The 15390-nt window shown below is 44.2% G+C and overlaps 1 protein-coding gene across 2 annotated transcripts in view; it reads right to left on the bottom strand.

Moving 5' to 3' along the window:
- Positions 1 to 15161, bottom strand: part of Ipo8 (importin 8) — a 72569-nt gene extending 57408 nt beyond the window's left edge. For both annotated transcript variants that reach the window (XM_075982228.1, XM_075982229.1), the window contains exons 1-5: positions 14874 to 15161; positions 6778 to 6859; positions 5018 to 5174; positions 1841 to 1999; positions 425 to 581 (exon numbers count right to left, since the gene is read on the bottom strand). In XM_075982228.1, the coding sequence (XP_075838343.1) occupies positions 425 to 581; positions 1841 to 1999; positions 5018 to 5174; positions 6778 to 6859; positions 14874 to 14957 (639 nt within the window). In that variant the 5' untranslated portion in view covers positions 14958 to 15161. The remainder of the gene's footprint in view (positions 1 to 424; positions 582 to 1840; positions 2000 to 5017; positions 5175 to 6777; positions 6860 to 14873) is intronic.
- Positions 15162 to 15390: the final 229 nt, after the last annotated feature.

Raw genomic sequence — 15390 nt, 5'->3', positions numbered from 1 at the left:
TGTTCTCCTCCTCCTATAACCACAGCTGACCTGTAGACGGGCACCTGGAATTTAAGCTTAAGCAACACCTGGTTTCTGAGAAAACAGCCCACAGACACCAGACTGAACCTTGGATACTCAGTGATCGTGGCTGAGTTAATTTCTGGGAGCCTGATTCTCCTAAGGTAAAAATATATTCTTGGGGCTTGAGAGATGGCTTAGTGGTTAAAAGCACTGTTTTCCCAAAGGACCTAGGTTCAATTCCCAGCACCCACACAGCAGTTCACAACTGTCTGTGACTCCAATCCAGGGGATCTGGCACCTTGAGACAAACATGTACGCAGGCAAAACACTAATGCACATGAAATAAAAATAAATAAACCTTAACGTGTGTGATTCTAAATAATGACAAGGCTCCATGTTTATCTTCTGAAGTAGAACTGACCTGAACGAGCGCATAGAAGATCTTCAGGATCTGTTTCTGCAGCGACACAGAGTAATGGGAGGCATCGGGAAGTAGCTGCAGGATTTGCTGCTGAATTCGAGGCAGAAATATCTGCATGGCTGCCAGGAGAGGCTCCCTTTCCTCTGCTTTCTTATATCTGCATGAGCGAAGGAGACAGAATAAAGAAGGTGGTGACGTCTCTCCTTCCCAGTGAGCTATAAACAATGACGAACCACATGAAACCAGACCATGTAAAAGCGAGCTTCAGTTTTCTATGTAGTTGCTGCAATAAGGTTGGAAGGAGAAGGTCTTGGTTCAGGCAGACACAAAATCCTTCTTAAAAGGTTTGGACTAGTCTGAGAGTCTCAAACTGAACACCTGCGATCCCAGTTCTTGGGAAGTAAAGTCAGAAGGATGTCGATTTCCAAGGCCAGCCTGAACTTAGAAAGCAAACCTGTCTCAAAACGCCAAGAGCTGGAAATGTGGCTCCCATAACAAGGTCCTGGATTGGTTTGCTGTGCATCAGTGAAAAAGGAAGGGACGGAGAGGAGGAAGGAGAGAGAGAGGTGGGGAGGGAGGGAGGGAAAGGGAGAGAGAGCATATCATCAAGTAGAACATACTTTCTTTGGCAGCTGCTGTAGATAGACCTCAGACACAGAAATCAGATAGAAAATGTAAAAGTTCACCGGGACGCTTCCATAAAAGTTAGGGTGAGGTATAAGACTTGGGTGGCAGCTAATTAGAGAGAGAGAGAGAGAGAGAGAGAGAGAAGAGAAGAGAAGAGAAGAGAAGAGAAGAGAAGAGAAGAGAAGAGAAGAGAAGAGAGAAAAGTCCAACTATCTAGTAATTTTATATGGGAAGTTTTCTAGTAGTTAATATCAAATCATAATTCATTCTATAAAATGAAAACTGATCTGCCAGTTTAAACATGATACTGTACAGCAAACAACAGAGAAAACGTTCTCATATCATCCTACATGGAGAGCGAATATACTTTATAAGCCTGGTGCTCACAACCACTTCTATTGCTGCCAATCTAAAATATTTTCTAAACAGAAATCCTATAAAACTTAAAGAAGGAAAACTACCTGGGTGGTAATGTCAGCACTCAAGAAGCTGAGGCAGGAGGATGGCTGTGGGTTCAAGGCCAGCTGGAGCTACCAAGTAACACCCTGTCTCAAAGCAAAGGAAAACTACAGGATTGCACATACAAAAGCAATGTTCATCCTAAAACAACCCCAAAATATAAAGAAAGTATGCGCTCCCCACCTCAGAAATCAGCAGTGTACACCAGAAACCCTGAGAGCAGCAAGGGAACACAGTCACATGCTGACTCGGCATCTCCACAGTGACGGCCACTCTCTGAGCCCGAGTCCACAGGACACCGGCTCCCGCTGGCCAGGAGGATGAACTTACTCATAGGTCTTCACCAGCTGATACAAGCACAGCAAACTGCCAAGCCAGTTCCCACTGTTGGGTGACCGTAAGTAGTAGTCCATCTTGTCGACCACCGCAGGCCAATGACCAGGAAAATCATGCTTAATGATGACTCGGAGACACATGGTTAACTGGACTCTGTAAGGCGGGAGAGAAAATCCACATGCAAGCAGTCAGGAGTACCGTCCACGAAAGAACTACAATACTGTTATCAAGTTCTGTAACTCACCTACAGTCAGACACCACTAAGGAAGAACGACAATCTGTTATCAAGTTCTTTAACTCCCTTTCCCTGTTATTCACCTACAGTCAGACACCACTAAGGAAGAACGACAATCTGTTATCAAGTTCTTTAACTCCCTTTCCCTGTTATTCACCTACAGTCAGACACCACTGAGGAAGAACGACAATACTGTTATCAAGTTCTTTAACTCCCTTTCCCTGTTATTCACCTACAGTCAGACACCACTGAGTGTGAACAACATTGAGAAATGTGTCATTTGTAAGTTCAAACTTGTGTGAACACCAGAGTGTCTTTATACCTAAGATGTTCATCTAGATGCATCTAGACGGATGTAATCACAAGGGATACAATGTATATATTGTAAACAGAAACTACTGTATACCTGGTGGGGTATAAGGAAAAGTGATCATATTAAAAACCTCAGTGGCTCACTCTACTGAAAATAAACAGAATTGGGGAACTCCTCAAATATATGAAACTTTCGTCTTATCCTAAAGGTATTTTTTAATGAACTTAAAAAAATAAATTCAAGGACTGGAGAGATGGCTCAGTGGTTAAGAGCACTGGCTGCTCTTTGAGAGGTCCTAAGTTCAATTCTCAGCAACCACATGGTGGCTCACAACCATCTATAATAGGATCTGATAGCACTCACACATAAAAGTATAAATAAAATTTTAAAAATTAATTAATTTAAAGACTATCAAAAAATCAAAGTATGCAAAAAATCTATCTTGACTTTGTAAAAATTGTTACTTATTTTATATTTGGGTCTTCATATCCAGAAAGAGAGGCATGTATAGGGTCTTGGGTCTGATCTATAGCACACACACACAGAGAAAGACAAACAGAGAGACAGAGACACACAGAGAAAAGGAATAATAAGATACAGATTATATATACACATTCAGAGATAGGTGATACACACACACATAAATATATACAGAGAGATATGCAAACATATAGACGATGGATAGACAAGACAGACAGGCAGGCACCCAAATATAGACAGATAGGCAGACACACAGATAGACATATATCTACCGAATGGGCAAGCCTAGGGCTGGTGTGTGGCTCATTGGTAGAGCATCTCTCTAAGTACAAGGTGTATGCATACACATACACATATCTATCAAGTGGATAAACATAGTGAAAACACACGCTAAATTTTGTACTTTGAGTAAAACAAATATAGATTTGCTAGGGAATTTCTGCAAAGGGGAAATCTAGGAACCACCTCCAAAGAAATAAGTGAGGAAAAAAAAATCAATCAAAGAAATAACAGAAAGAGAGGAATACTTCCTCCACTTTGACAAGATGCTGTCCCACGGCACTTAGTGCAGGCATCACCTCTTCAGTGGGATTTCATTTGTGATTAATATTGAGAAGATAACGAAAGGGAAACAAAAGTGTTCCTTCTACAAATGACCACTGCTACCAAGTATGTCTACATGAGGCTATTTGATTAGAAAATTAACCTGACAAAATTAGCATTCCAAACTGTAGTTTTGTGAGAAGGTTTTATGTAGCCCAGACTGACATCCAATGCAATATGTAGCCGAAGATGACCTTACACTTTTGACCCTCCTGCTGCTACATCTCAAGCGCTGGGATCCACACACGCACCACATGCACCACACCATTGTACACAGCGCTGGGATCCACACATGCACCACATGTACCACACCATTGTACGCAGCGCTGGGAATGAGCCCAACGCCTCATGCTAGGAGAGCCCTGAACCAGCTGAGCTACACCCTCAGTCCCGGGATTCCAAATTGATAAAAAAAAATGATGTTCAGTTGAATATCCAATAACTTAGATCCACAACAACTAGAAAAACTTAAGCAGCATATTCTGTCTTCCTTATAGTACCAAATCAATCTTCTCTTCAATACTTTCAGACAAAATCAGACAATAAGAACAAGTGTCTTCAGGGGTCTTTAGGGCATCGGAAGAGCAAAGCCACAGGACTGTCTCAGAACAAACAGGGAACCCTGTCCACCACCAGCAGCTGCTCCTTTAAACAACACTGCAGTACAGCATAGCTAAAATTTTTCTCTTTTTTTAAGATTTCACCTTGAGATGGGCCTCATGGTAAGTGTAAGACTGGCAGGAGAAGCTACTCCTGTGTGTTGCTGAAGGAACACTGGGAGATTCTGGAGACCAGGAAACAAGCGTCTTCACAGATAAACATACAACGGTTTTGAGGTTCCTGGAACACTACTGGCCTGTAGGCAACCAGTGAGAATAAGGAGGTTTTCTTCAGTGCACACACACCTGTGTTCCCTAGCTGAGAAAATAACTACACCACAACTCAATGCCTATTCTTCCTGTTACCGCCTCCCTCAAGTTTCCTTTCTTTTCCTGTTTTCATCATGATTGTTTTTAATATCTGATATTAAACAACCTTATGCCTCACCATCATTGCATCTGTTGACCTCCCCTCCATTTCAGGGAAAACTTAATGACTGGATCATATGCTGAGGTAAATTTATTTCTATTTTAAGATTGCAAGATGCTTGACTCCACAGCTAAGCTCCAATACATGGCACTAAAAACTTACTTCCTGGGTTGGAGATGTAGCTCAGTTGGTAAAAACTCGCCCAGAATGAAGCTCCAACTCCACATATATCCATCATAACCTGTAATTCCAGTACTTGAGAATGGAGACAGGAGGACGAAGCACACTTGCGACCAGTCTGGGATACAAGAGACCTGTCTGTCTGTCTGTCTGTCTGTCTGTCTGTCTCTCTCTCTCTCTCTCTCACACACACACACACACACAAAGAGCGGAAGATTACACTCAAGAGTCAGTCACACACACACACAAAGAGCGGAAGATTACACTCAAGAATCAGTCCCAACCAAGGAGGTCAAATGCCTCCTCAAATCACAGACAGGGCATGGCCTACCTCACCAGATCCGGAGACCGAATTATCCCCTCCACAATGTTGTCACGTATCTGCTGCCGGTCGTTCTCGTGGATATTGAATGGAAAGATTGCTTCTCCTGGGGGAGGCTCCCTGTCCGGCCAGTACTGCGTCACCATGTTCTTCAGGTAGATGGCAGCTGAGTTTAAGAGAATCAGAAAGACCACTTCAACTCAATCTCAAGGAGCTCAAAGGCTAAACAGCCTTCCATGTGGAATGCGATGTCCAACAGAGATGGAAAACCTTACAGGTACAAAAAGCCAACTCGGGAAGAGGAGATGGGAAGAACTCAGAGTTTCGTATGGAGTCCGAGCAACATTAAGCTAGAGGACATCCCTAGATGACACAGAAATGACCTGGGGATCATAGACATGTTTTCAGACTGACATCGGGAAACTGTTGTGGAATAATCTTAGTGTACACTGTGAATATGTGCCACTCTGTTTAATTAAAAAGCTGAACAATAATACGTAGGCAAATTTTCCAGGCAGAGGACACTGAGAAGAAGGGCGGAGACATCAGGAGATGCAGAGGAAGCAGCATGGGCAGGACAGAGTGAAGGTGACCTAGCCATGTAAAAGAACATGGTTAAGATATGGTTAAAGGTAACCTAGCCATGGAAAAGGACATAGTTAAGATATGGTTAAAGGTAACCTAGCCATGGAAAAGGACATAGTTAAGATATGGTTAAAGGTAACCTAGCCATGGAAAAGGACACAGATTAAAAATATGGGTTAATTTACATTATAAGAGCTAGTGAGAAACAAGCCTAAACTATTGGCTGAGCTCTTATACCTAATAATGTCTCAGTGTCATTATTATGGAGCTGATGGTTTGCAAAGAAAAAAATCCAACCACGGATAACATGTACTGAGCAATCCAACCACGGATAACATGTACTGAGCAATCCAACCACGGATAACGTGTACTGAGCAATCCGACCATGGATAATGTATACTGAACAATCCAACCATGGATAACGTGTACTGAGCAATCCGACCATGGATAACGTATACTGAGCAATCCAACCACGGATAACGTGTACTGAGCAATCCAATCATGGATAACGTGTACTGAGCAATCCAACCACGGATAACATGTACTGAGCCATCCGACCACGGATAACGTGTACTGAGCCATCCGACCATAGATAACGTGTACTGAGCAATCCAACCACGGATAACGTGTACTGAGCCATCCAACCACGGATAACGTGTACTGAGCAATCCAACCATGGATAACGTATACTGAGCAATCCGACCACGGATAACGTGTACTGAGCCATCCAACCACGGATAACGTGTACTGAGCATATCTGCCCACCACTACTTCCATTCAGCTCCCCCAGGGACCACTTTGGCATCATCCTCCCATCTCCGTGTCCTCTTTATGTTCTGCTGTTGTTATTATTAGTCCTGAGTCTAATAAGTGATGTCCTATGAGCATGGTGTGTGGACATCCAGTGAGGCACGAGCAACTTAACAGAGCCACACCCCCAAAGAAGAGTGACTCCTCAGCAGCAACCAACTGCTAGCAGCTCTTCCACTAGGGGAGGGGCTTTAAGGATCATCCCTGCATCTGTGTTGGAATTTTGACTGTCATGATCTTGCACAAGTCTTTTTTTTTTTTTTGGAAGGTTGTTTTTATTATTAAGTAAATGTTTTCTTTTGCAGGTCTTGTACAGTGCATTTAACTATTCAGATTTAAAGTGAAACTCTCATTGACCTGAAAAGGCAACTTACCTGCCTGACGCACTGGGAACTCCACGTGGTCGGAGACTATGATCCGAAGCAAGCTGGGGGCAAAATTAATAATCTTGTAGGACTGAAATTACAAAGAAATGTTTGTAAAAATAGGGTACTCAGAATAGCTATTAGCACCATTACAGAATACATTACTGTCCAAATGAAAGAAAAACTGTAAACAACTAGAGAAATTCTGAGGTAAAATGAAAGTTGTGAAAATACTTTAAAGAGGAAAAATTTCTTATAACAAAAATGTGAATACTTTTATGATGTCCTCCACAGTCTAGGTAACCCTCTAACACCTGCACAGGCGTGTTCATTCACCTACCTCAGGAACCCTTGAAACTTTAAAATCTTATTACTATTTTAAAAGATACTTCCTCTGTTACTTTCTGTGGACCATTCATTTCTTCTACAAATTTCTTAGACCCTTTATCCTCTGAAAGGAGATATTTCACTGTTTATTGATCAACTCTAAGAGTTACTAATGGATTTACAATCTCAACCTTTTATTGGACCTCTGTGGGAGTCAATACTGATGGTCTTCATGACAGAATCGGCCTCATAGACAAGCCTCTGGACATATCTGAAGGAACCTGTAGTTGAGTTCATTGAGATGGGAAGACACTCCTTACATGGACTGGGGTCCTGGACTGAAGAAAAAGCAGCAAGCCAGCTTGACACCAGCATTTATCTCAAGCTGCTTCCTTACTGTGGACTGCAATGTGACCAACTGTTACAAGCTCTGAATGCCAGGCCTTCCCCCTCATGATGGACTATAACCTCAATAAACCCTTCCTCCCTTAAGTTTTTTGTATCAGGTATTGTGTTGCTAGAAGAAGAAAAGCAACTAATATAACCTACTTACCACAGATTATCTGGGATTTAATTTTCTTGATATGTATTTTTGACAAACAGAAAACAAAACAAAATGTCATCTTCAGAAACCAGAAGCCCCAGCACAGGAGAAAAAGATAAAACACATTGATAGTGAATTCCACGTGCTATAGAGAGAGGCTGGCCCACAGGGACAGTGGATTCCACATGCTATAGAGAGAGGCTGGCCCACAGAAACAGTGGATTCCACGTGCTATAGAGAGAGGCTGGTCCAGAGGGACAGTGATTCCACGGGATATAGAGAGAGGCTGGTCCAGAGGGACAGTGGATTCCACGGGATATAGAGAGAGGCTGGTTCACAGGGACAGTGGATTCCACAGGATATAGAGAGGCTGGCCCACAGGGACAGTGGATTCCACGGGATATAGAGAGAGGCTGGTCCACAGGGACAGTGGATTCCACGGGATATAGAGAGAGGCTGGTCCACAGGGTCAGTGAATTCCACGTGCTATAGAGAGAGGCTGGCCCACAGGGACAGTGGATTCCATGGGATATAGAGAGAGGCTGGTCCAGAGGGACAGTGGATTCCACGTGCTATAGAGAGAGGCTGGTTCACAGGGACAGTGGATTCCACGTGCTAGAGAGAGAGGCTGGCCCACAGGGACAGTGGATTCCATGTGCTAGAGAGAGAGAGAGGCTGGTCCAGAGGGACAGTGGATTCCACGGGATATAGAGAGAGGCTGGTCCAGAGGGACAGTGGATTCCACGTGCTAGAGAGAGGCTGGTCCAGAGGGACAGTGGATTCCACGTGCTAGAGAGAGAGGCTGGTCCAGAGGGACAGTGGATTCCACGTGCTAGAGAGAGAGGCTGGTCCAGAGGGACAGTGGATTCCACGTGCTAGAGAGAGGCTGGTCCAGAGGGACAGTGGATTCCACGTGCTAGAGAGAGAGGCTGGCCCACAGAGACAGTGGATTCCACGTGCTAGAGAGAGGCTGGTCCAGAGGGACAGTGGATTCCACGTGCTAGAGAGAGAGGCTGGTTCACAGGGACAGTGAAACACGGACAACACAGAGGACCAGCATTCCCAGGCACCGTCAATATCACAATGCCTCATGAGTCCACACTAACAACTTCATATTCAGCCTGCTGCCTGGGCCATTTCATCCGTAGGTTGTTTAATCTGATCTGCTTCCAGGTCTGGCCATGGGCACAACCAACAGAGAACCCCATTCCTTCTGACCATATTTTTGCATAGATGTCTAGTATCGAACCACCCCACAGCTCTGCACATTCCTGGAGTTCTGCTTGACCTGCCCACTGACATTGCTAGAAGCCTCAAAAATTCTCAGACCTTGAACACTCCACAGGGTCCATTCAGATATCACCCTTTGAAACACAGCTAGGCTAGTACAGCTGCTCCATTTTTCTCAAATATATATACATATATATATTCATTCTGTGTGTGTGTGTGTGTGTGAGCGCGCGCGCGCGCCCATCCATGCTGAGGTGGCCTCATGCTGAAGATAACCCGTGGCCTCTATTCTCTCTATCTATCTTTATATGAGCTCTAGGGATCAACCTCTCTCTGGGCATCAGGTTTGGAGGGCAAGCACTTTTACCCACTAAGCCATCTTACTGCTTAGCCCACTCAAAAATTATTTTAAATCTATTTTTATGTGTATAAGTTCTTTGCTTGCATATATGTCTGTGCACCATGTATGTGCCTGGTCTCCACAGAGGTCAGAAGAGGGAGTCAGATTCCCTGGAACTGGAAATACAAATGGTTGTGGGCCAACGTGCAGGTGCTGGGAATTGAACTCAGGTCCTCTGGAAAAGCATCCAGTGTTGTTTTTAACAAAGGTCAATCATTCAGTTTTAACAAGGACTCAGGAGCCAGATGCTAGGGTCAAAGTTTTCTAGCACAGAAAACGCACCCAGGTGACCTTCCTCCTCAGCCAAAGTCCCAGAAGCCTCTCACTTTTACTCCATCTCAAAATACCTCTTTAAACGGAATGTCCTTCCAGGACAGGCTCCAAAACCACAGAGAAACCCTGTCTCGAAAAACCAAAAAAAAAAAAAAATAAACGGAATGTCCCTTCCTTCTACTTCCTGTGAGTCTCTCTGTCCTCCTAACTCCCTCTTAATCTCTACGGTTTTTTTCTTAATATTCATATCCTATATTTACTTTCTGTCAACTGGTTCCTTGCTCTGTCTCTTGACCTATGTTTGACTTTATTTAATCCTGTTCACAGTATTCAAGCAGAAAATTTCTTGGATTAAAGGTGTGTGCTAGGGCTGAGCCACACCACAACTAGAAAACAGGTTTTTCCAGTAAATATCATAATCTCAGGGTTCACAGCATAATCAAATATCCTGCAACAGCTCTTAATTGCTAATCTATCTCTCCAGGCCCCACTCAATTTTTTTTTAATTTATTTATTTATTAAGGATTTCTGCCTCCTCCCCGCAACCTCCTCCCATTTCCCTCCCCCTCCCCCGATCAAGTCACCCTCCCTCTCATCTGCTCGAAGAGCAATCAGGGTTCCCTGACCTGTGGGAAGCCCAAGGACCGCCCACCTCTATCCAGGTCTCCTAAGGTGCCCATATTCCCAAATATTGTTTATAAATGTTCTTTTACATTTAAAGGGGGATATGATATATATATGAATAATTTGCATTGGTATGGATTTTAAGGTCAACTTTGTTATATGTATATGTATTTCTGATCTTGATTAAGGTATTGTGATTGTGTAGTTCATTTAAAATGTAATGTATAATTTATGAGGGAAATATAGGTTGTTAATGGATAGTCACCAATAATAGTCAAGCTTGTAGTCATGTTAGTTAGATTTTCTAGATATATAGAGATATATTTCAGTTAGACCCATATACATGCACAGAATTTAAAAAAATAAATTAAAATTAAATAAAAACAAATTTGTTAGCCTGAGTTACATGAGATCCTGTCTGAAAATAAACAGATACGAGAACTGGAGAGATGGCTCACCCATTAAGAGTGCTTGGTGCCCTTGCAGTCACCTGAGTTCAGTTTCCAATACCCACGCTAGGCTGCCCATAACTGCCTGTAACTCAAGCTCCAGGAGATCTGATGACTCTGGCCTCTGCAGCCCGTGCTCACGTGTTCATACACACCCATACACGTTATTTATGCATATGCATTCTTAGTTATACATACAATTAAGAATAAATCTTCCTGTTGAGTTCAGCAGCACATGACTTTAATCCCAGCACTTGGAGGCAGAGGCAGGTGGATCTCTTTGAGTTTAAGACCAGTTAGATATATCTAGCAAGTTCCAGACCAATCAGAGCTATACAGTGAGACTTGATCTCAAAAAAGTCTTGACTTGAAAAAAGATGTGTTTTTAACAGCAGTTTGTTTGGTCTTTTAGGTTTTGGGGGGTTTTTTTGTTTGTTTGTTTTTTGTTTTTTTTGTTTTTTTGAGACAGAGTTCACTGTTTAGCCCTGGCTGTCCTGGAACTCACAGAGACCCACCTGCCTCTGCCTCCTGAGTGATGGAATTAAAAGAGTGCACCACCATGTGCAGCCTAACAGTAGTTTTTATGGAGGAAATTTTAATATGAATTTAACTCAGTCTTCTACAATTTCAATGTATATGTTATTAAAATAATTTAGGTTTATAGCTTTTTGACAAGTGAAAGATCAAATCAAAAATAAACATCTATAGTTAATTATAATCATAAAAACTGACTTCAGTTTTTTAGTTTTGTTTTTTGCTGGGTTGGGTTTTTGTTTTTGTTGGTTTTTTTTTTTTTTTTTTTTTGGTTTTTCAAGACAGGGTTTCTCTGTGTAACAGCCTTAGCTATCCTGGAACTTGCTCTGTAGACTAAATTGGCCTCAAACTCAGAGATCCACCTGCCTCTGCATCCCAAGTGTTGGGATTAAAGGCCTGCACTACCATCACCCCGCAATTCTTCAAACCTGTTATACACACAGAAAACAACCTGCACACTTAGACTAATGCTTCTTATTAAAACTGTGGCCACTGTACACATTTCAGAACTCCTGTTTTGCAACCGCTGGCCATTTTAAGGAACTTTGAAATATTGACTTCTTTGCTGATTTAACCGATGTTAATTTGGCAAGCTAAAACATCAAGGCAAATGCAGATGCATTCCCATGCAACTTCCCTCACAAATCATACCCCATCACTGTTCTTCTTTGGGCTCCAAGTTTCTAACAAATAAGAGGAGTTGTTTCTCAATGACTTCGTGGGTCTATCTGCTTTGTATCTGTGAAGCCTTCTGAACATAAACTATTGTGTTTCTTACTTAAATCCTATGGTTTATGAACACTCAATGCCAAGACTTGAGATTCCTGGTCTCTGACCCACTAATCCCTCAGACCCCAGCTGGTGGGGTGAACGGATGAAGCATTTCTCAACCTGCTGTACCTTCTGCTCCTGCCCTCTGCTTGGCCGCCCTTAGAAAGTGACCATCCCATCTATTTATCCCAGCACACTTGTAGGCTGCTCCCTACAGAACTCATAACCTGTCTCCAACTAGCTTGTGAGCTCCTGAGTAGAGTCTCGCACCAATGCCTAAAACACAACTCAGCAAGTAACTCGTTATTCCTAAAAGCAAACTCCTTAAGGGCAAAGAAAATGATGGATCCTAAGGATGCAGCTTGGAGTATGTCTCACCTGTGTGATCTTGGGTTCAATAAGCACCACCGCAAAAAGATAAAAAACATACACATCTATAAAGTAGGGATTCCAGAACTTGACAATGAAATGTCTTAAGGCTGAGAATAAGAGTTCAGTGGTAAACGGTTGACCTAGCATGAGCAAAATCCTGGGTCCAAACCCCTCTCCCACCGAAAGAAACAAAAAGCCAGGCATGACAGTACACACCTACAATAATCCCACCACACAAGAGACTGAGGTAGGGGGACTAGGCTATATGGCAAGACACTATCTCAAAGAGATGGGGGAGGGAAGAGGAGGAAGAAGAGGAGTAAATACACAAGGAAAAACAGATGAGGAGGAGTGTAGTTCTGCTGGTACAGTGCTTGCCTGGCATGCCCAAAGCCCCAAGCTCCAGAGCCAGCACCACAGGAACCACACAGTAGTGCAGCACTCAGGAGGTGGACACAGGAGGACCAGAAGAAGTACAAGAGCATTCTCAGTTACACAGCAAGATGGAGACAGTCTAGTCTGGGGGGATGGTGGACGTCAAAGAGCTGAACTCTAACCCCTTACAGCGGATACTTATTCATCCATGCAGCAAGAGAGGATGACACAGGGGTGCTAAGGGACAAGCATGCAAACCCAATACCAAAATCACATGAACAATAAAATAACATCACATCTAGTCTTTCTACTCCAAGTACAAAAACTTATTGAAGGCATATTGCAATCCAAAACGTGGAATGTACAAGATATAGATGCTCAATGAATGGCACAGAAATGCTACCTTGTTGTTTTGGTTTGATTTCTGCGGTGCTAGGGATAAGCCTGGGGTATCACACTTTAAAATACAAGTAACAGAGAAAACGGTCTCTGGTGAGATGAATAGATATGGAGCAGGGAAGAGTAAAGACAGAATTTGGATTAAAATACTATGAAGAGAGAGCATGGGATTGAACCTCTCCCGGTTCTGCAGGCTTCAAGCCTTTTCTGCTTTCCAAACCAAGCTGCACTTATATGCTGGCAAATCGGAAGGCAAGGTTAGGCTATGGGCAAAGAGCATAACATAGCATCAAAGTTATGTTCCCTCTTATCACTATCAAAGGGACCTATTGCTCTGTGGTGAGAGCAGTGTCAAACAGGAAGCCTTCCTTGTGTGCACCAGCAAGTTGCAAGTCCTGCCCTCATGGCATTCTTACTAACACGTAGCTAGTAAGATGTACTAACAGTCCCTAGGATGCACCTAACGGCTGTTGCTCCAGACAGTACTCTACAAAGTCTGGGACAGGCACTGACTTTAAGTGTCTCTTACTCTAGGGTGACTGTCACACTCCTTTTCGAAACATCAAGCATCCTTCTTAGCCTTTCATTCAACACAACTTTGTATGTGTTAGGATTACAGGCTTGAGCAGGGCTGGAAACCACATAGGGCCTGCCTCAAGAATTCTTGAACAGTCTACAGCAGAGCCAAATAGATAGTAACAGAATCTCAGCTTTCCTTCTTATCTCTTGGGGATCCTGGATTCACATGTACTGTAAACTTCACAGAGATTTTCAGTTAATAGTATCACTTTCAAAGATTCGAATAGACATGCTTTTAAAACTCAACTAGAACAGACACACTGGCCTATACTTTAAGGAGACACAGAATCACCTTGGGGGGGGGGGGGGCAGTAAAAATACAAACCTGTTACCACTCCCAGCTTTTCAGAGTCTTTGCATCATGGATGAAGCCCCATAATTCGCATGCTCAGTTGTTCTCAGAGAAGCAGAGGCTACTGGTCCTGGAGGCCCCTTAAGATAGACTAATTAAGTAATATCACTCACACTTGTAGCAACCTCAAACAATTGTCAAGTCATGCAAGGAGATTTTAATTTGTACTTTTTAGTAAGGGGCCCATGGTCCCTCTTAAATGTGCAGAAACGGAGCTTATGACTATTACAGTCTTGAAATTTGGGCCAGATGTGGTAGCACACCTTTAATCCCACAAGTCTAGGGGCAGAGGCAGAAGCAGCAGGCGGATCTCTGAGTTCCAGGCCAGCCTTTTAACACTACATAGTGAGACCCTGTCCCCGCAAAGAAAGAAAAAGACAAAAGAAAAGAAAGAAAGGGAAAATAACACACATTTCAGCACTGGAAAGAAATGCCTCAAATATGTATTATAGTCCGGTCTTTGAAAGGGTACGTGGTACATGGAAACCGCGTGCTCTCCCTAGAAGCCTCTCTGACAGCACTGACCAGCGCTCCAGCAAAACTCTGCCCCACGCCAGCAGCAGGCGAGGGACCGGGTTTCCAACAGCAACACCTGAAAAGGGCGGGTCCGGAGAAAAGCTAGCTCAGCTCTAGTGAATTTTCCCACGGCGTCCCAGCGTTAAGCGCGCTGAAGAAAAGAAATCACACCCAAAGAACACTAGCAAGGGCTTCATAGCTTCTTTGTGCTGTCCAAGTGGGCTGGACAAGCGCACCGAGAAAGGACCGGATGCCCAACAGGTGCTCCAGCAGCTCCGCAGGGGTCCGAGTCTCAGGCTGCGGTGGTAGGCGGGAGGCAGGGAAGGGAGAAGAGAAGGAAAAACCAGGCCCGCTGCTCACCTGATTCAGCTCCGTCTCGGCCGCAATCCTCAGCTTCGGGTCTATGGTGCCCTTCAGCGCCTGGATGATCCGGTTGAGGTCCATGGCCCCGGGCGGGGACTCCGGCCCAGGGCCAGCAGGCCGGGTTGCAGCCGGGTTATCTCCTGGCCCTTTCGGGCCCGGACGCCACAGGGAACCACCTTACCCTAACCCCTGCCGCCGACACCGCCGCCTGCAGCTACTTGCTGCGCCACTCTGACTCCGCGCCCCCTGTCCTCCCTCCTTCGCCCCTCCCCACAACTCTCTCTCCATTCACCCTTTACGACAGCCGGTGGGAGGTGGGAGAACAGGAAGTGGCGACTCCTTTACGACCGCCTCTTCCCCTGGGGCGTGCTGCGCCGACCGGCTCCACTGGGGGACGCCATGATGCTGTACGGAAAATGCTCTACGCTTGACAGTAACCATCATCGCTTTGCTGTGCTCCCGCAGGATGCTGACATGGCGTTGTAGGAAAGGCGCTCTGATTCGTTCCGCCCGC

This window comes from Microtus pennsylvanicus, chromosome 8 (genome assembly GCF_037038515.1).
Source record: "Microtus pennsylvanicus isolate mMicPen1 chromosome 8, mMicPen1.hap1, whole genome shotgun sequence".
NCBI classification, from domain to species: domain Eukaryota; kingdom Metazoa; phylum Chordata; class Mammalia; order Rodentia; family Cricetidae; genus Microtus; species Microtus pennsylvanicus.
Note: the sequence above shows the minus strand (reverse complement) of the source record. Positions and strands in the feature narration are given on the sequence as shown.